At 38.5% G+C, this 26,248-nt stretch overlaps 1 protein-coding gene across 1 annotated transcript in view; it reads left to right on the forward strand.

Moving 5' to 3' along the window:
- ZEB1 (zinc finger E-box binding homeobox 1) overlaps positions 1 to 26,248 on the forward strand; it is a 105,389-nt gene that overhangs the window by 66,000 nt on the left and 13,141 nt on the right. Inside the window, exons 2-4 of the mRNA XM_042888808.1 lie at positions 19,627 to 19,827; positions 23,547 to 23,606; positions 24,285 to 24,446. Coding sequence (XP_042744742.1) covers positions 19,627 to 19,827; positions 23,547 to 23,606; positions 24,285 to 24,446 — 423 coding nt within the window. The remainder of the gene's footprint in view (positions 1 to 19,626; positions 19,828 to 23,546; positions 23,607 to 24,284; positions 24,447 to 26,248) is intronic.

Consider the following 26,248-nt stretch of genomic DNA (forward strand, 5'->3'; position numbering starts at 1 on the left):
AACTGAATGAGCTGAGCTTCCACTCCTGCTTCTGCCCTCTGCTCAGCTAGTTGGAAAAAAAGCATCACAAGAAGGGGTGCTCTTCCTTGCAGGATTTACTGTAAGGTGTCCTCTGTTGATTATCTGAATGTCAGATGGATTGTAGCAGTTTTCAAGGTTGTTGAATTTTGCAGACAATTTATTCGTACATATGTGTATGTCTGTTCTTTATATATAGCTTTTAAAACTCAAACTTTGTATTTCTTTTTTATTTTTTGTAGAGGTCACCTCTGATGCTAACGAATACAAACAACAGGTATAATTTTATTGTGTTTTATGTCTTACCTTTTACTTGTTTCATTGGTTTGGGGCTCATTCTGCTCTAGGCCTCTTTGTAGTTTGGGGTGCGCTCACTTTGGGTACTGTTGGGAACATGGAGCACCACTCTTGGTCCCTGGAAGTCATGTGGTTTGATCCATTTTCTTTGCATGATCCTTTCACCCTCTCTGGTGGAGTGCCACGCAGGGCTGCAGCTTTCTTGGTCTCTGGTGGCAGTGCTCAGTAGCTGCGTGCTGGAAGATCTTCAGTTAAAACCTGTCAGCTCTCTGGCTCACTGAGCTTTGTGGATCTCAACTCCATTCTTATCACAGCGTCAGGAAACGCGCCACATTTTTTTCTTTTATGTATTGGAGCTTACTACTCCTCCATGGCTTCTCCAAGGTTCTGAAAGCAGACTACTGTGAGACTCACAGTAACCACTGAAACCGCTGTGTGCCAGACTTCTCTCAATTGCCAGGTTACAAATCTAGTTCTGTGTTCAACAAGAAGGAAGATTTCTGTTTCATTGCACATAGTTCAAAGAAGATGCATTCTCAGTATTACAGAGTGTCTGAACCCCTCCTCCCAAAATGCTCCTACAGGTAAGAAATCTGTATAGGCTCTGTGTTTCTTCCAGAAACATCTTGTAAACAGCACGTGAGAGGCTTTGTGATTGTGAAAAGCTTTTGGGATGGCAGCACGAAAAATCTCTTCTACAAAACAAATGGAGAATCAGGGAGGGAGGCCAACAGAAGATGATATTCTCAGAGCATGAAATATGGCACAGTTTTTTTTGGAGAAAAGAAGTTTCAGATAGTCATCAGTTTTCCTGGTACAGGCTAAAAAAAAATCCATGAATGAAGCTTAAAGGTATCAGAAGTATTGTTCTATTAGGAAAAAAATTAGGGAATTCAAGGTAGACAGAGGGCGTACACCTAAGAAAATGATGTTTTCAAGCCATGGGGCATGAACCAAGTTGCAGTATTTTTAGGGATACTGTCTTATTGTGGGAATAACTGAAAACATATGTTGGTGGATCCTCTGTGCTGATTTCTAGGGTGTTTTGGGATGTAGCTTTGATAGCTATGTAGTTCTTAAGTGGTCTGAATGGCCTTTATCTGGGAGGTCTCTCTGGTTCCATAGTGAGAACACAAAAAGGCAAGAAGACACAGCTCACATCTGCCCACATCCACCCTGGTACAGTAATACAGACTTCAATGCAGCCCTGTCACACCAAGTATTGAGATCTGTTCCCAGACAGGAAGATGTGGGAGCGCTGCCTGCTCATGTAGAATATGAGTTTTTTAAGAATCAAGGCCGTGAAGAATCAAAAGTTCTCCTTCCCCATCAAGGGAGCATGTGTTCCAAAGTGAACTGCCCATAGCAGAGCACTGAGAAGTGATGAGTTTTTGCAGAAGCAGGGCTTTGCTTAATGACTTTGAAAAACTGTGTCTTTCTACAGAAGTGGGTATCAAATTAGAAAAGCAAAAACTGTGAGGTGATTTCTGGTTCCTGTCCCTGTAATAAGCCTGTAGGATGTCAGTAAAATGGAAACTATTTCTTTACTTTTTACTTCTAATTCTTTCCGTCTCTCATATCGCTAAATTAATTTTCAGTTGCTGTCAATTTCATGTCTGCGTTTATGGCAACATTTCTGACAAAGCACTACATAGTTTTAAATGCTTCTAATTTTTGTCTTTTTTTTTCCTGAGCTAATTTGTAAAGATTGGAAATTACCAGTATTTTGTCATGTTCCTATCAAGTGTTCTTGAATTTGAGAGAGGAGAGGAAAAGTAAGAACTCACTCGTGTTTATTTAATCCCGTTCTGTTTTTTCTTTATGTGTTCATTTTGAGTGCTTTAAAATCTCAAGAAAGTACAAAACAGGGTTTACCGTGAGTCAGGGCTCTACTTAAAGTCTTTTATTTGTGTTCTGCTTCTGGGAAAGTGCAGAGGAGCTGTTTCATATTCATATAAAATCTTTGCATAGCAGGTTGATGCTTGTAATGCATGTGTTGTATTAACTTCATTTGTATTACTGTATGTTTTTAAATAATGGTGTTGGAGCTGGATTTTATGAGCAAGTTTTAATAGTTTCATTTCTTTCAAATCTGTTTACAAACTATCACATAATTGAGCTGGTTTATTGATCTCACAGAGATTACGCACCTGACACTATTTGCACCAGTTAATAAAAGGTTTTGTTGGCTTTCTTTAAATGGAGTATTTGAGAATGCACAGTTCTGTTATGCTGTAGAATTTAAATTGCTTATGTACTGGAATATTTACTACCTTCTTTGTTGTTTCATTTCAGAATGACCTTATTTAAAAATGTATGAGGCTATTTATAATCGACTCTGTGGCAGTGATTAAAGAGGTGTGAATAATAGCTTATTGGAAGTTGACAGCTCCTTGTTTGCTAAACCACTGCTAGAACGTTTCTGCTGCTCAGTTGTACCTCATTTTTCTAAGGGGAGGCTGCATTTTAACAAGTGCCTAGAATGGGTATATGCGGCTGACATTTTTATTATTAAAAAAAAAATCTGACTTCTTTAACTGCAAATGGTCAATTAATTGCTTACCTGTTTCTAATGATCTCTCTGTGGTATATCGTAAAAATAAGACTGAAAATAAAATCCAACATTTTTACTTGGAAAAATTAGATGTTGTTCTTCCCAAATAAAAGTAGATGCTCCAAAGGAATTTGACCAAGCAGTCGGACATCTGTCTTTCTGATGAGTGCAGTGATTCTTAGTCTGGTCTCTGATGCTTTTGATCTTAGATTAGCATCCTAAATACTTCCAGAAAGGACATCAGGTGCTTTCTCACTGCTATTCAAAAATAAGATTCAAGGAAAATAGGGCTGTGATTTATTTGGTTGCAAATCGTGCTTAAGTAATGTGGGCTTCTGTTCACTAATGAATAGAAATCAATAAGCTTGTAGGTAAGGATGATCATCAGATAATACTGAGTGTGTATCCATGCAGCTGATAAGCACAAATAACTGTATGACTTATACTGGTATTGCTGGTGTCTCATTTGACCTAGTGAACTCATTCTGAAGGTAAATTAAAGCCCCCACTCACTCTTGTGTCTTGACTTAGAAGAATATGTAGTTCCTTGTAGGTCTGTAGGCACCCTAGAGACAGCATGAACCTAAGAAACTGAAAATGATTGTTGAGAGCTTATGTCAGAACTTTGCAAGGGCTTTCCTATGCACCTTGAGTTTCTCCAACCAAAAAATTGCTACTCATTTTTCTTCACTGCAGTGTTTTCTTTATCAGTGACCTGAACATATGCACACCTTACCAGACGCATCAGAACTGTTTATTGAAAGTGGTGCAGGAATTCATTTTATTCTGTATTTTCACACTTGCTTATTAATAAGAAAGTTATTTCTGAGCTGTCATTCTTAGTGGTCAAATCCCAGTAGAATTATAGAAAGAATTTGTAACTTCTGCTAAAATCTTTAGTAGAGCAAGTGGCTACAAATAAAATGCTGACGTACAGGTATCTCCTTGTAAGAGCCAGCACATCACTTCACAGGTTTTACTCCATGAGTATCTAAAATGAGAGAGTGCCGAACCTGTGCACTGAGTTAATGGACTGCTATAGGATCCAGGTACTGTTTAACTAAATATATTCTAAGAATAATCGTCGTTATCTCCCTTAAGAGCTAGTTTGTGCTCTTTATAAAGTAGGGGAGCAGTTCTCTGGCTGTGCTGGGATTATGGTGGTACATCCTTTTTCTGGTCTGGTTGGTGATAGCACTGCACTCAGTTTCCCTGAAACATTGCACCTGCGAGGATCATTGCATTCCAGAGCCGATCTCTTTGCCCACTGCAGGCAGCCCAACAGCTGAGAGTTAATTCTCTGGGAAAAAGGAATCTGTCTGCAATGTGGCATGAAGAAATGAGTGTGTGGCTTTGCAAATGTACAGGATTTGATTTAAAAACATATATATTTGTAATAACAAAATTCTGGAACTTTGGAATTTATTCCTAAGCACTAATATGCTTTATATTTCATTTGTATCACTTCTGTATGGTTTATTGCAAAAAAAAAATGCCTTAAGGTCTCAGTCATCACCTGTCATTCAAACTCCCAATCACAGATAGTATAAAATGACATTTGTGTTGAGAAAGTTTGGTTCCTTTTGCAGCTGCTAATGGGTTTAAGCTGATGGGAGTGGTGGCACGAGGCAGCAATAAGGCAGAGGAGAAGCCTGGAGTGGAGCCAGCACGGGGAATGCTCACACGTGTTTCTTTGCATGGCGCAGTAATGCTGAGGTTGGAAAAGTTTAATTACCCACCCTCTTACTTTTTTTTCCCTTTCCTTGCTGAATGCTTGTGTGGCCTTGAGTTTGTTAATCAGCAGAGCTCATAAGCAAGCCAGATGATGCATTGTTACAGTACCTTTTACAGCTGCTGCTTTCCGGAGTACAGTGATTACCTGCCATGCTCAAACCAGTTGCTTCCTATTAGAGTGCAGTGGTTACTAATTGGTCTGAATTTGGCTGCTAAAACAAAGTTAATTTTCGCTTTTACACTGAAGAGTATTTTAGGTCATGTTGTGCTTACACTGCAGTATGAAGCCTTGTGGGTCTGTTCTTAATTTTTTGCCCTTTTTCTCATGGCGTTCCTCATCCTCCAAAAAGAACTAATATGTCATTGAGTAAAAAGATCGGTTCTGGATGCAGGGGTGAGTGTACTAACTAATATTTCTATGAACGAGTATTTATTTCACTTCACATGTCTCACGCTAGGGTTTAAAAACCCAAGAGTTTTCCCAGCCCACAACAGATGTCTCAGACTTCTACACGGTGTCTTTCACCACCAGTGTTGATCCTGGGATTTCTCCTGGATTTTCCCACCCTTCCACCTTTGTTTTGCCTGTTTGTCTTTCATGGATATATTGATTTTCTATTCAATGACTTCTCCAAAGCCTTTTGTTGAGTGACTGCCCTTAGTAAAATTCCCAGCACCTTCTTTCCAGTAGTAGCATTATGGCTTTCAAAAATCAGGATTCCCCTTGAGAGGAAGTCAGAGGATGACTTAATTCTGTCCCAATCCTCATCATCTTAGCTCGTGGTCATCCACACTTGTAACCATGAAGATGTCTCAAGTATTTTCATGAAAAGCAGAATAGTAGATAAATCTTCAGAATGGGTTTGTGTGTAACTTCTTGGGGGAAAAAAATAAATAAAAATCAGAGATTGGAAAAAGTATTTCTCCTGTTTCAGAAGTTCCGAGAGTCAGATCTGATCACGCTCTAATGCTTCATACTTTTTAAATATCATGTTTCCTTGCACTTTTTCCCTTACAAAATGAAGGGTCTAGAGGCCTAGAGATGTTTAATATCTCAAATACCAACAGCTGTCTGTTATTAACGTTCATTAATTGAGTAATTAGGTTACAATGCTTTGTTATTAGCTTTATTTTCATTGTTATTTCTTTTTGTGGCATGTGAGTGAATTGCAGTTGGACTGGTCTGACGGAGCACAAAAGATTCTTAAAAATTAAACCCTTCCGTAGAAATACTGTATGGAAAAATCAAAGTTTTGCATGTGCTTGAATAGCTACAGGTAACACCAGGCCTTTGCTATCTTTGGTATCTCTCTGACTTGCAATTTTAGTCAAGCAGCTCTTGGGAAATTTTTAGAAGACTGCCTATGAAGCAATAAAGACAATTAATGAGATGTTTGAAAGGTTTTCTCCCTTTTTAGAAGTTCTGTCTCTTCATAACTCAATCGAAGCCTGCACGGTTTGTTTGGGTTGCTTCTTGTCTTTGGGCTGAGTTCTGTTTTCATGGTGTAAGAGCCGACAGAATAATGTCAGATAAGGGAATCAACCCAAGAGAACATCATATAGCATATTTTCATCCTTCAGTAGAAGGAGAAGGAAGGGTCAGCTTCTTTTTGAGGCAGATTACTTGGGGTCATTGTCTCATACAACCTCAGTGAGCGTTTCAATAAAACAGCACCATGTATGGAAAGATGGATGATCGTTTGCCTCTGAAACAAAACATTTTTATCCGTATGGGAAACACTTCTACTGGAGCTTTTTAATGCTCAGCTGTTTCTGCAGTAGCCTTCCCAAAGAGAAAGTCTGTCTTTTGGTGTCTAACAGGTGCTTCTTTCCATCCTTGGTATTCATCTGAAGTCAGGCTCAGTTAACTCCCTTCCTGTCTTTCGCATTCACTTGCAAAAGGCTGGCAGGATTACATTTAAGAATGCCTATAATGCGTGTCTAATCATTTATGTGAATAAATACAAGTTTGGATTTTTTTTTTTTTATTTTTTGGGAAACCAGTCTCTTTATTTAAGCTACCCTTAGGTGATCCCTTGTTAGATTCTTTTTTATTGCAGTTCATTCACCTTACATATGAATTTCAACATCAAATGAAGCAGATAAGCTCTCTTAAGTTAAAGTCTCAAAATATCTAGCTTTTTCCCTGTGTAGACAGTGAGAATTCAGAAATGTTGGACTAAATTGAATACAATTATTCATCACCATTAAAAAGTCATGGGATGTACCTGCTGTGTGATAAATTCCAGTATCGTTTAAATCTTGCTGTTATCCCTCATGCACTGGTGTTTTAAATTATCTTCATTTGCTGGTCTCTTTTTTAACTTATTTATTTGTTAGAAACTTTTCACAAGTGTTTCTGTGCTATGTGTTGATCCTTATCAAACATAAGTGCTTACTTTCTTGGAAATTCAGCGTATCGTGTAGCTGCATACTATAAAGCTTTAGTACGAATATTTAAGACTAGTTTTAGCATTAGGATCCTAGCTGCCATTCATTCAGCTGACATTACTATAATGTTACACTAACTGAAGAACTAGTTCACTAGTTCATCTAAATAGTTCATCTGTTGAGAATTGAATAGGGTTTTTTTAATTCTTATTTTTACAGCATAAATTCAGTATTTTGTTGTGTCAGGGTGCATTTGTGCATCTGAATTCCAACCAGAGGATCTGGTATATTCTCCCACTCATCCCTGCAGTACTTCGTCAAGGCTCTGATGGGGAGCAGATGCACTTTTACTGTGTCAGCATGATGTGCAACTTTGGGAGTTCGCCCTATTCTCTCATCAAACCTTTGTGAGCCTGACTCTCATTGAAATGTGATGTTAACTATGTTCACGAGCTATTTTAACTCGATTTAACCAGATGAAGGTTATACTTCAGAATGGGAGCTGGAGAGCTAGTTCTTCAAGTTCATCACAACGTCTGCAGGTCTAGATATAATTGCCTTTGCTGGTAGACTCAGTAGGTATATATGAAAAATCTGTGTACAGGAATGTAGGAGCAAATCCGGATTACAGCTTTTGAAAGTTAAAAATGCTGCCTTTGGAAACAGGATTAGAAGTTACTTGATCTTCAAAGAATATGAAGATCTCACTGAAGTGTGCTGTGGGCTACAGTCACAGCCCTTTGAAGTTCAGAGCTTAGTATGGCAAGGCATTTTTATTTCCTTAGTATAATGTCAGAAATATCCATTCAGTTTCATTCTGATGTGTTTAAATATATATAGTTTTATTTCAACGTGTGAAAATTCCCTAACGTAATTTCCCATTGTTGTTTTAGGAAGGTATGTTTTCCTTATGACACACATCTTTGGAGTATTAAACCTTTCCTTGAGCTTTCTGCTATTCCATTTAAATGCTTTCAATGTGCCATGTGTCCACCTGTTTAAATAGAACACCAGGGAATGTCTGTCCTTGAAATCTAGTAAATCCTTCACATGTTCTTTGACTGTCTCTTCATCCATGTTCTTACATTACAGTTGGTTTCTGGGAATGATAGCTGCTCATTATCTTGCAAAATAACAAGCTACAGTTGTAGTATATTTCCAGTTCACACAAATAAAAGATATAAATCATATCTGATTTAATATTTCAGAAAGAACTGAAAGTCAGCAATGTGAAAAATCTGTAAGGTAAAAACGAGTATTGTAAGATGAGGATACACTTAAACATTGGAGAAACTTGGAACTTGTCATAGCACTCCCAGATGGTAATTTTATATGACTGATGTTCTGGCTGATGAGCTGCAACGATGAATGCAAAAAGTTACGTATGTGTCATTTATTCGTATGCATATTAAACTCAGATTATTCAAGATGCAACACTATATGAAGCAGGCCAGGTCACCCAAATTATACTTACTAAAACTGTGTTCTTCGATGTTTTTATTATCCTACATCTCTTTGTGTTCTTTATTTTCAGATAAAAAGTAAATTAGAAATGTTTTGTAAAACATACAGTATCTACAATTTAGTCTTTCTGAATCCAAAAGTCAGGACCCATGTTCTGGAAACTAAAATCTAGCACACCATTGAAAATGCTTATCTGCTATTATGTGAAATCAGAGCAAAGCCAAAATGTGGTTTGTCAACTTAAAAGAAAATTTGAAAGAAAAAATGGAAATTCCCTTCTCTTTTGCCATAAGGAGCAAGTTCTAGCCAGGGGAAATACCAGAATATTGGAGTATTTCAACTGTTGGATCATTGTAAACAACTGAGTATTCTACTCATGACAAATTAATTTGAGCTTGAGGTTAAGGAAGACCATTATGAAATGAAATAAAATGATTAGTTCTGTATTTTTTTTAGATAACCTTAAATTCAGATTATATTTATGCAATATCAGTTCAAAGTTGCATCATTTGTTGCTGACTTTGTGGTATTTGTGAGAGGGTAAAGAAGAATGTCAGAGCTTCCTAAGATGTGTGATTCTTTGTGGTGATATCTCCACCATGTATTTGGTTGTATCGATGTTGAAGAGTTTACTAACAGCACATTATGATAGTCATAAAACTGTGGGTGCTAGAGAGAATTGCTGCAATAGGCTGTTCTTCTATATAAAATGTGTCACTGGCAGTTTAATTTTTCTGTGTCACATCTAAGAGGATCTCAAAGCTGTATAAATCTCTATCACAGTATTTTTAGTATCTGTGAAATAAGCATTTACTGCATATACACCTAGGTAATGGTGTTATATAAAATCACCAGTATTATCAAAATATACTTCTTGTCAGATGTGTCTTGTGAAGATTACCAATGATACCCAAATTAATGCCTCTAGGTTCAGAGCAACTGATGCATGGATGGATGGCCTGCAAGTGATACCTGTGCAGGGGTTCCACAGAAGTGGAATTATTTCATACAATTATTGAGTTGGCATCAGGGAATGAGTTTACAACTGATAATTTATACTAACCTGAGTTTTCATGAATAATGCTAAATGGGCCAGCTGCTCTATATTGAAAGAAATGCGGCTTTTGAGTGTGGATGAAAGTAATTATCAAACTGTGATTTAGACTTGGTCTTAATGAGGATAAATCAAAATCAGATGTATTGCAGTTTTATTCCATTTTTGCTACAGCTATGGACAGAAATAGGATACTACACTTTTTTAGTGCTGAGGTCAATAGGAAGGAACTTGTAGGTAATTTGTATGCATGCTACTATGGTATGTGCCTGGTTTATGCCTACACATCTCTCACAATGAGTCTCTCTACTTTGCTGCTGTCATATCAATTCTTGTCATTGTCCACATTCTCCCAGATGAGTGCTGAGTACCTGTTAATGATGAGGCTGGTTTTTTTTGCTCATCTTCAACTTTGTGGCATTTATCTGTGTTCAAGGGTTACTTTTTTACTGTGGTAATAAATCTCCTGTTTTTAAAAATCTGTCTTTGGGAAAGTAATTCATAATCTTACCTATCAAATGCTTCTTTTAGTTAATGTTTATTTCATATGTGAGGAGTTTAATAAAAGAAAAAATTTCAAGCATCACAAATAGGAACCTTGTAGAAACAACACAGTCATCATATAAATACATACAGCAAAACGAAGTCATCAGTTGGAAAGGATTTTTTGAAGAATAAAAGCAGAGTATCTCTGAAATATTTCTTTCAGCCTTTCCTCCTTTTAGTTCACCGTTACGCTTTTCAGTCATTGGAGGCACTAGAAGAGAAAGGCTTCCCAGCTATCTGTACGTCTGTATGCGCTGAGCTTCAGTGCTCAACATGCGTGGTTGCCTCTGGGGCCATTAAGCATAGAGGTCCTGTGCTGTACCCAGCTGGGAGAGACAGCAGACAGATGGGGGGATTCTTCTTTCCAGTCTTCTGCGTAAAGCGGTGGGCTATTAAGTCAGCACTGGAAATGTAAAGGTGAACTTACCTGGGCTGAACTGGGGAGGTGAGAGTGAAAGAAAGGAAGTAAGGCAGTCCTGCCTGCTGTCGGAGGCTGCACTGAAATTATTGGGTGCTACTTTTATCTCCCAGAGATTGAAAAAAAAAAAATGCTGGGAGGGAGGAAGAAGAATAATTGGATTATTGCTGTTCTTAAGTTTTTGTGAATCCTTAAAGTATTAGAATCATAGAGCCATAGAATGATTGATATTTTATTCTGTTGATCAAATGATTCTATGATTTAAAGTATTAAACTTACTTTAAGCTTCAGTAAAACTTCTGACAGGAGAACTTGACATGGAATTATACAGATTTTAGTTCCCATTTGTGGAAACCTCTCCAACCTTGTGTTATACAAGGGAGGTAACAGGCAAGGGATACAGTTAACTTTCTCATGTACCTTTGTCTTTCTTGTTTCTGAATGTTAATTTTTTTCTTTTGCGGCCTTTTCTACTATTTCCAAACCCTTAGGCACCTTGTAGTAAAGCCATTTTTCAAATTATGCTGCTACTGAGAATTTTCTTATTTGCATGTAGAATTTACATGAAGACAGAGGAGAGGGACTGCTTGTTCAGTAGTTAGCTTTTTCATTAGTGAAAGGACCATCATTTGAAGATACAATAGGGAAATTACCATTGCATGTCCCTCTGTCTCACCAAAAGTCTTCATTTTGCAAAACTGTAAAGCTTCCATTTTAGCAGGAGAACTGCAGAGTAATGTAAAGACTCAAAGCAATGGGCTGAAAATTACATTTCTTCAGTCGCTTTTCCAAATTAGCCCTAATAAGTCAAACATTTCAAAATCAAATATTTTTTATGATGGTATAGGTAGAGGTACACGTTTCCAAATCTAATTTTAGATTATCATAACTGAGTATGTATACATACATAAACTTGTGTTCTCCTGCGTTTTAAAATTATCGTTGGACCAAAACTGAATACTTGCAATATTTGTCTATCTGCTCAGGTGGTAGGTGGGTAGCTAAAACCGTGTGGGTACCCCAGAAGCTCTGCCGCTGGATGACCCAGGTGCTCTCTGTACTAAATGCTGAGAGGTCAGCCTGCATATCACAGAGTAACTTTACTGAACTGTGTCTACTGCATGTAGCAACTTGGTACCAGTCTCAGAGCTCCATTGCCATCTACACATCTTTACCCTCATGCTGTGCTGAGCAATTCGGATTCTTGCTGGCACCCATATCATCTGTGCCATCCTCCTTCTGGCACCCAGAGGTTCACAGAATAACAGAAGTGTAAGGGTTGGAAGGGACCTCCAGAGATCATCGAGTCCAACCCCCTGCCAAAGCAGGTTCCCTACACCATTGCCAGCTTTGTGACAGCTTTCCTGTAAGACTGTGCATTGGCACTACAGATCTAGACTATTTTGAGGACAGGCTTTAGTTCATAGAACTCGTCACGTGTCCTCAACCATCTTCATCTCCAGTATAAGGTTGTTTACTGGTTGAGGCTGGCACCTGTCACGGCAAACTCTTGGCTGCAGTGATATGTTGAAGGACCGCACACATCTTTCAGTGCTGTCACGTCTTGCTGGGTCTGTCAAGAATGTGCTTGATCCTTTCAGTAGTTAAACTGTGAAGAAGTACATGGCCTGGCTGCTTGTAGTAGAGAGGATAAAAACAGATGTCCCAAAAGGTCCCTCCCCTCTACAGGTGGTACAGATTTTGGTGCCAGTCTCATTTAATTGATGCTATAAAGGATGAGTAATAGAAATTTTTATCCTGGAGCCTCTGCAGATGGAACCGTGTGTCCCTTCCAGAGACGTCTGGCTGCAGATGCACACCCTTCAGGGTCTTTGTTCAGATCAGGCTGGCACTCTCACTGTGCATTTGTTTGGGAGCCTCTTAGGTACGTTGCAGCCACTAGCAATCAGTCCAAGACCAGAAGAGAGCTAGTTTTGTTGAGAGACAAGCAAGTTCACCATCTATTTATGTCTGTGTTCCCCCTCCCTGCCTGCTCACATGGGTGCAGCCTTGCAGCTCTGGCCAGCAGAACCAGCAGAGATTCCTACTAAGCCTTTACAGTCAGTGGGACTCCTTTTCAGATCCCTTCCCTGATTCAGTGTTGGGCTCAGCATCCCAGAAATGATAAAAAAAAGTAAAATCTAATGCCTTAAGTATGTGGCTGAGTAGCTGAGGATATAGGGAATATTTATGCCCAGAGCTCGTGTTAGTCATGGGCAAAGCAGGGCGTTGGCTGAAGCCCCATTCCAGGGGCGGCAGATGAGGCAGCAGCACTGCCTGGTCACTGCTCCTGGCATTCATCCACCTCGCTAGGACAAACTTCAGCTGCTGCTGGGCTTCTGAGCAGTGTGCTACCAAGCTGCCCTGCTCTGATGTAATTGTGCCTATGGGACTGAGGAAACTCTACGTCTGACCAATGATCAGATTAACAAAGGCAAGCAGCAAAAATGTAATCGCCGAGGCTGGAATATGTTGCCAGATTTGCTCCAGGTGCAGCTTATGTCATCACAGAGCCTGGTGCCAGGGCTGCGGCCATTTAGCGTGATGCTGCAGAACTGTCTGTACTCACATCATCAGGCTTTGGTCTAGGTCAATAAAGAAATAGAACACAGAGCTTTGGATGTAACTTCAAGTACAGTCTGATTTGAAATCCGTGATTTAAAATTAAAACAGAAAGTTTGTATTTACACCATTGACTTCAGCATGCGTCGTGGAGGCACAATCCAGCCACGCAGCCTCCCTTCTAGAGCATGTAGTAGTGCTCCAGTAGTGCACAGTAGAGCATGTGGCAGTATGTGGTCCCTTTGCAAAGTGTCTGTGTTAAACTTTGCTTGAAGTGACCGAAGACCAAATAATTCAGTACATGTGTCTTGGGATGATTTCTGTACAACAGTGCACATGAAGTGCATCGGATCTTATGGTTTCTATTTCGTCAGAATATTCACTCAAAATGTGTGTGTCAGGCTGTATTTGAGCGGGAATTGGCATTCACTTATGCGGTGTAAAAATGTCTTTGAAACAGATTTGTATTAGTTAAACAAGAATCGTGCTTAGTAGGTGTAAATATTTAGTCCTACTTTTGTATAAATATTCGTATATTTATGTAAACACGTGTGGGAGATGTAAGTTTGATCCCTGCAGGCAGAGGAAGGAACTGAAGCCAGTTCCCTTTTTCCTGTGCGGGCAGCTCACATGTGTGTATGTATATAAATAAGCAGTGAGTCACCCTTTATATATAACATACAGTTCTGTTCTCCACAGCTATAGTGCATATACTGCTTTTAAAAGCAGAATGACTTTGCTGAAAATTGCAAGTCGGTTTTCAAATTAAATTTAAAATTGATTATTTAAGAATCTAATCTAGCTTTTTTTTTTTTTTTTTTTTTTTTTTGTAGTTTTCTTTTCCTTGAGTGATTTTATTAACACCATAATACATTTTCCTCACACTTTCCACATAACGAGATCTCATTTTAAATTCTTTTTACTGCTGCATAAGCTGCCCAGGTGATGTTTTGTGCAACTCCCACTGCTCTCTGCTACACCAGTGCCTGTCCCAGTGCTGCAGGAAGTCTCCCTGCTGCCCAAGGGAGGCTGGGGCAGGGCTGGGAAGCAGTGAATAATTTCACCAAGGGGATCCTGCACTTATGTGGAAGGTAATGGCAATGTTTCTAAATAACCAGCTGGCAAAAAAATCTATGTGGATAAAGCAGTGTAAGTGGAGGGTACTGTGGGGTGCACTGTCCTAGCATTTTACTTGCATCATTGGACAAGGGATGGAGAAGAAAACAGCATATTGTTCTCCTGCTTTTCCTATTTGCATCTGCAACCTGAATACTGCATGCACCCATGTGAACAAGGATGCAGCAAAACAGAAGAAGGTCCAGACAGGGGCACAGAAATGATGAACGGCTTCTCTGTGAGTAACAGTAGACAAGAACTCACAGAAAGAAGGGCTGTGCAAGGAAGCACACATAGCTGTGGAGCTGCTTGCCTTAGAATATTGTGGGTGCAAACATTTTTGTGAATTTAAAAACTAGATAAATTGATAAAAAATGAGGCTGATGGGCATGAAGTCAGTGTCTCGTGTAGGAATTCCATAGACAATGACTGTTGTAAATGGGTGGAGAATTAATGAAAAGGCATCAACATACACTTTCCCTTTCCTTAAGCTTTTCCACATGTTTCTATATCAGATGCTAGCAAGGTTCTGTATGTGTAATTGTATAGAAGGTACTTTCTAATTTTGAATTTGTGTGTTAAACTGGCTCAGAAAATGTGACAACAGAAATATCTCACTGTGCTAAAGACACTGGGCAGCTTATCAGCAAAGTGATAGAAGTACAGCATTTCATGTAGCAACAGTAATAAACTTAATAGTATACCTCCAAATACTGCATGCTAAATTATCAGGTTTCTGCCTTTGCAGTATATTCTGCTTTAAATATTTTAAGGCTAAAGCAAAAGAATGTGTAAGTGCAGATTTTCAGTTGAACTGGTAGACAATAAGTGGTCTCTGAGAGATTGTTGTTTGCCGTCAGAGCAGTAATCCATGAACCAAGAATGCCCTTCAAACAGCACAGGAACTGTTCCGGTTTGTAGAATCAAAGGTTTGTTTTCTAACAGTGCTCTTGAGCAAGTTTTCAAAATTTATTATTAGACTTGAAGGAGCTTTTAGAAGTAGGGATTTGTAAAGAATCAGAATCACTCACAACTTGTTCTGGATCTCCTGCCTTTTCAGTGTTGAGATACTGAGCCCGTGCAACTTCAGTGTGTTGACTGCATGTGTTCATCTCGTTTGAAAAATGTAGGTTGATTTTGTTATTTCTCAAATCCTAAAGAGCTTGTTGTTTTGCTTTTTTTCCCTATGGAAACATGTAGGATTTCAGATTAAAAATAAAGAGGTATACAAAAGGTAGTAAGAATGTAGGACCATACTCTATATAAATATAGTGACTGCTGGTGAGTATAAAGAAAGAATTGTAATGGCAAGGCCCTTCTCTCTGTTGGCTTCCATGTCCAGGTAATGCAGATTAGAGATTATGGATTCATTTCTGATTATTAGTGCAGTTCTGTGCCATCCCCACCTGATTTCAAATTATTCCTGTATGTGTTCCACCACATACTTTTTTTCCTGTTGGGATATATAAATCCTATCAGAATTAGTGTTATTGACTTAACTGGGGCATTCTTCCTGTTGGGAATGGTAAAGTAAAATAACTGTTAATACTCATGTTGTCTAGTAATTCTGATCTGGTGAGTGGTGGCCAGGTTCCTACTGCCAGCTATGCTTGCTGTTTTGGGGAATCTTTCAATATAGTACTTGCTGTGGAAACAGTGAGTCCTATAGGCTTTCATCACTGCAAATCCTATAGTCTTTAATGACTGCGATGCTGGTCTTCTCCTTAAATTTCCTAGGAACACGGGTTTTAAATCAGAAAACTAAAGATTATTTTCCATTCAAATACCATGTTTGAATTTGACTACAAATGTGTATTGTGATTTCATAGCTACATTCAACCAGTCAAATAATGTTTCTCTGTTTAAGCAACTTAACCAGTATTCCATTTGAACACATTTCTTTTTTAATGAGAATGATGCAACATCGCATGTGTTTCCAGCATTCAGGACTCTAAAAATACAGAAAGCAAAGCTCATTTTCTGCAATCCATTTTGCAGTTGTTTGCAATAAAAATGAAAAAGAAGCAATGGAAGTTTCAACCACAGGCACTTATTTATGGTTTAAGAATCAGGATAGTGTAGCAAGAAATCAATCAACAAAAAAAAATTATGCTTTATAAGATGTATTTTTCATGTGTTTTCAATGATTGTTTCATCTTTATTACAGAAGTAGTAAAAATATAATAATTGGTATTTATTTAAGGGCCCTCAGCCATTCCTCACGTGTCTTACCCTCCAGATCTTTCCTCATCTTTGCAGCCTTCCTTTGGATGCTCTCTAATGATTTTATGTCCTTTTGATATGGTGCTGCCCAAACTGCACCCAGTGCTTGAGATAAAGCCACAGAACAGGACAACTCCTCCCTCACCCGCTGGCAGTGCTGGGCCTGGTGCACCCCAGGGCACAGTTGGCCCTTTGGCTGCCAGGGCACACTGCTGGCTCACCTTCACCTTGCCATCATCCCGAGCCTCCAGACTCCTTTCTATGGGGCTGCTCTCCAGCCTCTCATCCTCCAGTCTACGCATGTCCAGGGCTGCCCCATCCCAAATGCAGAATCCACCACTTGGTCTTGTTTAATATGATGTGGTTGGTGAATGCCCGGCCATCCGATTTGTCAAGATCTCTCTGCAAAGCTTCTCTGCCCTTCAGGGAGGGAATACCATGCATGCATCAGTGTGCTACAATGTAATGGGGTTTTAATTTCAATTAGCTGAAAATACATAAAATTACAGAGCTTGATTGTTTTTAAGCCATCGTTTCTATTAATGTATTCTTTGAAATCAAACGCTTGACTTTGAAAGTCAAGCATTCACAAAAAGTTGGAAAATGTCAGAATGGAGATTGTTCAAAGGGTTTTAATTTGTCCCTTGCATGTATGCATAATGATAAGATCTTTAATTATGTGATCACATAAATTTTTCACAAGAGGAATGGTGCCCGGAGAATGAATCAGGGATGCTTATTAAAGGAAGCCCTTGTCTCCAGAACCCTTGCCTTAATTGCTGCAAAGCACGGTAATTCAAGTAGAGGGCTGCAGCAATCAAAAGCAGACTCTCTGAGGGTCTGAAGGCACCACTGAGAAGCTGGATTTCATTCTCTTTCTTTCACGGAGCAGTTAGGTGGTTCAGGAAGGTCCCATATTCTGGAGGTGATCTGTTCCCAGGTGTCACCCCAGCTGCCTGGACTCTGAGCATATACTGCATCTTGGCTGAGCACGCCTGTGCTTTGGACATGTGAATTGCTATAGGAACATGAAGTCTTCTGCAAAGTGAGACCCCAAAGGCCTTAGACCGACGTGGTAATGGCAGAATTGCTGACGGAATCCTCTCAGTTTTAAGTGGTCAGTTTCTTGTCTGTAAAATCGAAACACCATCACCCAGCTACGGCAAAATTAATTAAACGCTTTGAAGCATTTCTGCTGAATGCCTCGGAGGGAAATACCAAACAGATAATGAGGACTCTAATTCTGGCATGCTTCCTGTAAAGGAGGCTTTGGGAGCACCGCTGGCTGATGGGACTACAAAGAATGTGTGGGGTCGTGTGCTCTGAGATGAGGAGGCCGGATCCTAGCAGCGCTGGGCCGCAGTCACAGCATGCCCTCATTCTGATTCGTTTTTCATCTTCCCTGCAGGCAGAATACTTCAAACCTAATAGAAGGAGTTCTACTTAATTTACCAAACCAAACAGGGAAATTTAAAAAAAATAATTCAAGAATTAGTTACTGTGTAGCTGAAATCTCAACATTTGCCTATATATCTGTATATGTATTGTGTGTGAATTTTGGTCTCTACTGTTATTTATATCTTTTGCCTGTGGCAAAAGTCTGTATGTCGGGGTTTTATATTCATAGTCCTCTACATGTAAGCATCACTGCCAACTGGACAAAAAGATTTTTCCATGTCCTCCTTGTAGTTTTTGTCTATTCTTGACCTTTTTAAAACTTGCGTTTACCACTTTTCAGGCAAGGAAATTCATAAATCTCTTCTGCTGCGGTGAGGGTATCTGTGCATGTCTTACCTTTCACACTATGTTACCTCAATACCTATTTTACTTTGGAGGATCTGTTACAGAATATTACATGAGAATCAATTTATTGATAGAAATGGGTCAAATACTAGTATTTAGGCAATTTTATCTAAATTTGTGCCTTAGAATAGCTTGATAGCTTGATACTATGAATTATGGCGTATACTACATTTTTCAAATAACGCTACATGTATAAAATATGGAAACATGATTATTTTAGATTCAAAAGGCTCTTTTGTCATGCTTATGCATATTTGAGATGGGACATTTTTCTCTGAAATGGGGAGGAAATGAGATAGCAGCTTGTCCATTCATAATGTTACTCACTTTCTCTGCTTAAATGCATTTTCAAATGACTAGAGTACCTATGAAAAAAGAAAAAGAAAGAACTAACTTCAGAAGAGCTGGAGTTGAGTCTCCCATTTATCTACATTAATATGCAGTGTTCACGTGAGACAATCAGTCTGTCTTGTGCTGTGCTGACAGTGCCAGCAGGCAGGGGTTGCAGGGTCCTGTGGCTGTGTGCAATTCTGCAACCACCAAAGGGCTCCCACAGCCAGGGAACTCTTCTGGTTTGGTCACTGATCACTGTAATCTCTCTATTAAACTGTACTTTGAAGCATTTCAGTAAGAAGTTTTTGACAGTCGAGAATTAATACAAATATAGAGATTCTGTAAATGTTTAGTAGCTTTTAAACTTTCAACACATTTCAACAGGTAGTGAAAATATACTTTTTCTTAATACATAGTCTGTAAATTGAAATTGTCATTACTGATCTTCTGTGCTCATAGATTAAGGCTATTTTAATAATAATCTGCTTCTATGTGTCAGGAATGTATGTATCATTTGTGATTGTGTGTCTGCAAGACTCTTAATGTATGATGTCCGTGATGACAAGGAATAGCTATTACCTTTTTATGGCAGAGAGCTGGAAATGTTTCCTAAGTCACCTCAGAGACTTTCACATTCACGTCTGTACTGCTGAGCCTCCAGCGTGCTCTGGGTGTATCTGCAAGAGCACTTTAGCCCGGAGCAGGAGCACTTTAGCACTTCTGAGTGCTGTATCCTTGTTGTTCCCATTTAGTGCTCCTATCAAGTATTTCATAGAGTAGACTGGAATGTACTTAAAGGAAGCGTATAGCATCCTTCTGTCATCCAAATCAGAATGGCCTGGTGTAACCTCATTCTGGACCGCATGTGCAGCAGTCTCCTGGTTCCTGGCCATGGCAGAAGCCCAGCAGCCTGCAGGTGCCTTCTCCTGTGCTGCCATTATGTCCAGATTGCTTTCATGCTGCTGCCGTCCACATAGGGAAAAAAGAATTAATGATGTGACTCCATAGAGATGCCCTAGATATAGCATCTGGCTACAGTACTGAAAGCTTTAAAGTTTTGTGCAGTAAAGTATGAGTATATTGATCAGTATTTCGCTTTTTATCTTTCTGCAGTCACCAATTACAATAACGTGATAGAAGCAAATTCAGATTCAGATGATGAAGATAAATTGCATATAGTGGAAGAAGAAAGTATAACTGATGCAGCAGACTGTGATGCAAGCGTGCCAGAAGATGACTTGCCAACAGACCACGCAGTGTTACCAGAAAACAGTGAAAGGGAAGGGAGCACAAACAGCTGCTGGGAAGATGAAGGTATGTTCATTTTCACTGATGAGTCTCTGCAGAGTAATGTTTCCAAGAAGAATCGATAGAATTTTTTTGTTACTTTGTTACTGAAATGATTATAACTGATAAACATGTAATTATTGCGTTATACTTAATTTTCTTGATTTGGTGTATGAGATATGGCCCTGTGTGTGCCTCAGCTCCAGTCACAATTCTTTAGCATCCACTTTGCTAAAACTTGTGACTTGAGAATAATTGTGTGACCTCACATCTAAATGAGCTGAAAGCACTCATATGGCCACTAAATGTGGTCCAGCTTTTATGTAGCTGCTCTTGCCAAGGTGTGCTGTGAAATGTGGAAGTTGAAGCTAAATTATTAGGTAGATGATTTTCTTAGTTCTGCAAAATCTTTGTTCTCCTGCAGTTACATAAAAATGGGCTGCATGGAGACTATTTCTTGACCCAGCCAAACGTGTGTAGGAAGCCTGGGGTATGGACTGAGACTGGGCTGAGATGAGGACCAAACATTTCTTGGGGCTACACCTGCAGATAGTTACACCCAGTATCTTACCTGAGGCTGCTTCTGGAGAGTCTCAGAGCTCTAGATATGTAATGACATCTTTTTTGACTTCCTATTTCAAATGTGCCATTTTAATTAAGATTTGTTGACTAAAATGAAGCATTTGAACCAAACTCTACTCTGTGTCATGAGAATCAAATGGTATTCTCTCTGCCTTGGTCATTGGTTACTCAGCCAGGCTTCCATCAGACAGATGATTGCTTACGGGCTTACTAAAATTACTGTACATTTCTTATGTAAAAATTATGAGTTCTGAAGCCTCTTTTGTAGCAACCAGGAGGATTTTTTTATCTGATAGTAAGGTTTTTTAAAATAGATTGTTTGAACTTCTGGCAAAGGCTGTGTGAGAAAAATGAACGCTAAATTGTGTTTCATGGAGCTTTGATTTGCCGTGGTAAAACTCTATTTGCTTTTTTATGGCTTTCATAGAAAGAAAGGTGCAAGCTGAAAATCACATCATCAGTCTTGGTTGTACATTAGAAATCCTAAAAGTAGGGTATTAAATACATGATCTTCGTCTGAGAGGAAGCAGTGCTGGTGTAGTGTCTGTGCAGTGCTGTCACTGTGAGTGGCAATTGTCTTTAGTAAACATACACTATGGCAGTTTTACTAAGCTGTTTTTCATCACTGGATTAGTACTGAAAGTTCCTAGTTGCAGTTGGACTTGACAGAATGGGTTTTTTACACATCTATTCAGTTTGCAAGCACATGAGAATAGGAACACACGTAACATCTCTTTATCAGATTAGTTTCCTTCCGTTTCCAGTCATTCTAACTGAACTTCTACGAGACCTTCAGAACAGGTGGTTTAAATATAAGGTGTGTATCTCCAGAGGTTTAACTGCAGCAGTCACACAGATTTGAAGAAGTGAACCACGTGTATCCGGCACCAGTTGCTGGCGGGGTGCCAGCATTCATGTGTGCATCAATCCTATGCTGTGAGCTCTTTTTGCTTTAGGTTAAACTAAAGCCTGTGCTACAATTAAAAAGTGAAATGTCAAACCCTATTGATTTATTATGTTAATAAACTTGAAAAAAATATTAGTTATGTATTTGAGTATTTAGGAAATCTAGAGATCTCAGACCTGGGACTAAGATAGGTTTAAAAAATTGAACAGTTAAAAAAACTGTGCCAATGGTGAAATAAACTAGTTTCAAAACTAGTGGAATTATGTTTTACCTGTAAGGTCCCTCTGGAATTCAACATAACTTTAACATATAGTATGTTAGATTGAGCTTATGTACAGTAAGATAGATTGTGTTCTCTCAGTGATGGATTGCTGGTGAAGGCTGCTGCACTATTTTGTATTAATTACATTTGAGGGGAGGTTTAATGTTCATGGCATCAACTTGATCAAGTTTTCTGCTTACAACCAAATTTTCTGTTTTTCTACTGAGTTATCTTATCCAACTCTGGATCTTTATAATCAGCTTGTGACATCATGGTAGTGTCATGCTTGGTGCCTGTGACCTGGAAATTAGCATTTAGCTCTGGAAGTCCCATGCAGCAGTTCATGAGAAATGGTGAGAGCCAAGTAGTGCTGCCATGCTGAGGTGGCTGTGGCTGGGCCAGGCAATGCTACGTGGTCTTAAAGAGTTGGTTGTGGTTTCTGAGTGGCTGACTAGATCTAATTCAAAGGCTCTACCAGGTGCTGTAGAGATACATAAGAGTGTGGCTGAGTGTCTGTACTCCCACCCAGAGCAAGAAGCTTGCTCAGCCCCTCTGCTGCTTGCCAGCAATAGAATGGAACTTGCTTGAGACACTGTAATTTAAGCCCCTGTCGGCAATAACTTACAGATAGTAGCTCCGTGCCTCATAGCCTATTTCATAATGGGGAAAAATCACAAACCTTTTTAGGAAGAAAAATAGTGTAGTTGGTATCATAAATATTTTTAAGAAATGAAGTTTTGGATTTGAATTTTCATTGCCTGCCATCAACTGCCATACATACTCTGAACAAAGCCTGTGGTATCAGGAGCCAAAAATACAATTACTTCACAGTCGGGTATTGACTAATATTTTATGTACTGTGGTGAGGTTTTTTTTCAGATACTAATTCTAGTCAGTGAAAGATTTATGTCATACAGTTTCCTTTTTACCTTTTGTTGTTGTTGTTGTTTATGAATATTTGCAGATAGAGCTCCCCCCTTCCCTCTTCAGTCTGGTGGGTTTTGTAAAAGTAGACCAAAATAAGTGTCTTTTCCTTTAAGGAAGCCATTTGTATCTGGGATATCAAACTTGACCTAGGATTTCTCATCTCACGTATAAAGGAGAAATTGGCTTTTCCTGTATTTATATTTGGCTTATTCTGCAGTTGTGACTAGACATGCCAAAAATTTTTCCCTGCACTGAATTAAAGTGAAGTAATGTAAATAAAAATGTAACAGTTGTCATTTTGGATCCTGTCAGTCATATATTCTAGCATCTTAAATCACGTAAGAGTCTTTCTCTGCACTATAGCTCTGACGCACATACAACCTCCAAAATAAAGCTATGACTATTGACTGCTATTGACTGCTATTGTATTTACATACAGTAAAATGGTATACTAATAGATAAAGGAGTGAAAAAGATGTTACCATTTTGCTATACACTCCTAAGCCATTCTATGTTTCTCTAAAGAAAGGGAAAGCAGTGTGCAGCTTTGCAGACGTGACCTGCAGATCATCAACTGTTTCCAAAAATTGCTAACTGAAAAAAAATGAAGGAAATTTAATATTTTTATGGTACTCTGTTTTCTGGAAATGATGTTGTAGTGTATCAGTTAGCTGCATTTAAATGGCTTATTCCATATTTGCTGGAGAAACATACTGTCCTAGTCTTTACCTGTCTTTACCTGTCTTCAAATAATGCCTTAATGGCTAGCGTGTAGTATGGTTTCCTTTGAAAATTTAATTTCTTTCACTGTAAAATATCTCTGTGGTTCAACCAATTATGCTGGAGTAATGTGGAATCCATATATTTTGGAAGTATGTTGTCCTATAACGCAATTAGAGAAGTGGAAAAAATGCTGCAGAAATAGCTCCTCAAATACATTACACTATTGTGTGTATGTGGTTTTGTTGTGTTTCGTTGTTGTTGTTTGAGGGTGTTGGTTTGGGGCTTTTTTTGTTTTGTTTTGAATATTTGTTTCAGAACAATTTCTGAAATGTAATATTTCAACAGGAAAAGAAACGAAGGAAATCCTGGGGCCTGAAGCTCAGTCAGATGAAGTTGGATGTACAGGTATTTGTTTGTTTATCTGTGTCCCTTATTCTTATAGCTTGTCTGCCAAAGCTTCAGCAATGAGAACAAAAGGGGGAATAACACTGGTCTTATTGGTAGAACACAACTGTAGGCCAGTAGGTAGTGTTTTTAATTAATAAGGAATACACCAAAATAAATGTAGGCTGGTACTTATGTCCTTTTCCACTCCTCTACTTGTACTGATTATATAGAAAGCAAAATGAAATGTGGATCTTCAGTATCAGAATCAAACCAGGACAGACTTTTTCAAATGTGGAAGCAAGATGTTAAACTGTCTTTCAAACTACAAGGCCTAAATCATTGTATGTTGCTGCATTTAAGAGTTCTAGGAGAGATAAACATAAGGTGCAAAAATGCATTGAATTAAATAATGCAGTTTTGCAAAGTTTGCAAAGAGTGCAAACTGTGCTCTTAGTCATTTTAATTGTCGTTATGCCTCTGTTTCTCTGTGTTAAAACTTTGCATGTTCTTATACCTTAAAGAGCCTATGCTAGCTATATATATATATATATATAGCTATATATATACAGCTATAAAGAGCTGTGAAATCCTTGGACAGAGGTTGATTTGGAAATGTGAGTTATTGATCTCTTTTCCTGTTTTTTTTTTTTTTTAAGTTTTTATTTGACATGTTGTATGTTGGTTTTTTGCTCTTAGTAAAAGAAGATGAATGTGATTCTGATGCAGAAAATGAACAGAACCATGACCCTAATGTTGAAGAATTCCTTCAACAAGAAGATACAGCTGTTATTTACCCTGAAGCACCTGAGGAGGACCAGAGACAAGGCACACCAGAAGCTAGTGGTCAGGATGAAAATGGTAAATATGCCACCAGTTCAGTTCATTCAAAATAAATTATGTTAAGCACTTGACTGCAAAGTTCTGTTGTGTTTTGAAAGACAACAGCACATATACTTGATTTTGTGATGCAAGACATGCACTGGGAGACCGTTGTATTAGTACCTAAATTGTAGTGGGAAGTAAATTCAAGCTCTCGTAAATCTACTGGGGTTATTTTCCCAAAAAGACAACAATAGAGAAAATTGAAACATTACTTATGCAAAAATATTTGTATGTTTCTTAATGGAAGCTCATTGAAAAATATTGCCTTTCCAGTAGGCTTTGAATATATTGTTTCATATTGGAATAAGAAAGTTTTTATTTTATTATAACTTGTTTTTGTTCTTAATTAATTCTTCATGAAACAGGTAATTGAAAATAACTCCCTACCTAAATGGTTTGGAGATGTTCTGATCCAGTTGTTCATTAAAAATGTACATATTTGAAAGATGTCATTGTGGGTGTATTAGTTTACTGGAGTCTAAGGGAGAGCAGTGAAAGGGGTGTTGCTGACAAACTTGTCCTGGTCTCTCAGAGTTCTTATGTTATTAGACATTTTAGTAATAAAAAAGAATATATTTAAGAAATGTAAAATGAGTACCTGCCTATATATTACGTAAGTAGGATGTGAATTTCTAATGTTCTGTGATTTACTTCACGTGTTTTGTAAAATTCAATTAAGATATATTCTTAACAGTAGCATTTTAAAGTTTTTTAAAATTTTAATCTGTAGTTGCAGTGGCACAGCTTGTCAGGTTAGTTTTACAGACTTGCAGTGATTTCCGTGCAATCATTAAAAATGCACTTTAGCATTAACAATTGAAATTGTACCTATCTCTGTAGGTTCAGATGGAAGTGCTCTGAAAGTCACCATGCTGAACAATGATGCTCAGTGTTTTAATAATTTGGAAGAGAGAATGCCAGGAACGTAGTGATATTTGGTAAAGATAGATTCCTCCATAGCAGGGGAGGGACAAGTGAGGTGACAGAGCATCGGAGTATTTAACACTGGGCTTTGTGAAACCTCTGCCATTTCGGCATTTGCTCCAATGGAAGCAGAATTTAAGTTATGCTTCTGACATTTCTACTGGCTTGTATTTGTGCTGCTATGTGGTATTCCTTATGTCATGTGAATTGAATTATAGATGTAAAAAATGAACTGAAGGGAAGCATGCTGTATCCACACATGAGCATGTGTTCATTTTACTTAGACTTGGAGAAACAGAAACTGAACTGGTTAGAGCAGCACAAAAATAGTGAAGTTTGAGTGTTACCAGCTTGTTCCCGTAAGGAGGGAAAAAGATCCTGTGTGACAGAAAAGTTATTTTTACCTAGTAAAGAAAACTGGTCTGACTCTCCACTGTTGCAAAAGCATTGATGTGTTCAGTGAAAATGGCAGGAAATTCCACACAAATAGGGATTGCTACTGTATAGAGCACATACTCAATCTATGGCAGTAACTGCTGGAAGGTGTCACAAAGATGGATAATTCAGAAGTACTTCAGAAACTACTGGTTAATTTTATCAGTATAGTTCAGCAACTTCAAATGACAATCTGTATCCCAGTTGTTTGCACCTCACAATTCAGATCATAAAGTAGTAATCTGTGCAGATGTTCCACTTTTGTGCTGTCACTCAGCACAATGAATAGATGCTTTGTTGCAAAATTTGCTTTCCGTTTCCCTTGAAGCATGGTCATTGGATGTTATCAGACCTCATAAACAGATAGTTTGATCCAATATTGTGCACCCTGCATTTTTGTAAGCACTTTTTCCATTAAT

The sequence above is a fragment of the Lagopus leucura genome, unplaced genomic scaffold, assembly GCF_019238085.1.
Source record: "Lagopus leucura isolate 7727_CA_CO unplaced genomic scaffold, USGS_WTPT01 Super-Scaffold_100157, whole genome shotgun sequence".
In the NCBI taxonomy this organism is placed as follows: domain Eukaryota; kingdom Metazoa; phylum Chordata; class Aves; order Galliformes; family Phasianidae; genus Lagopus; species Lagopus leucura.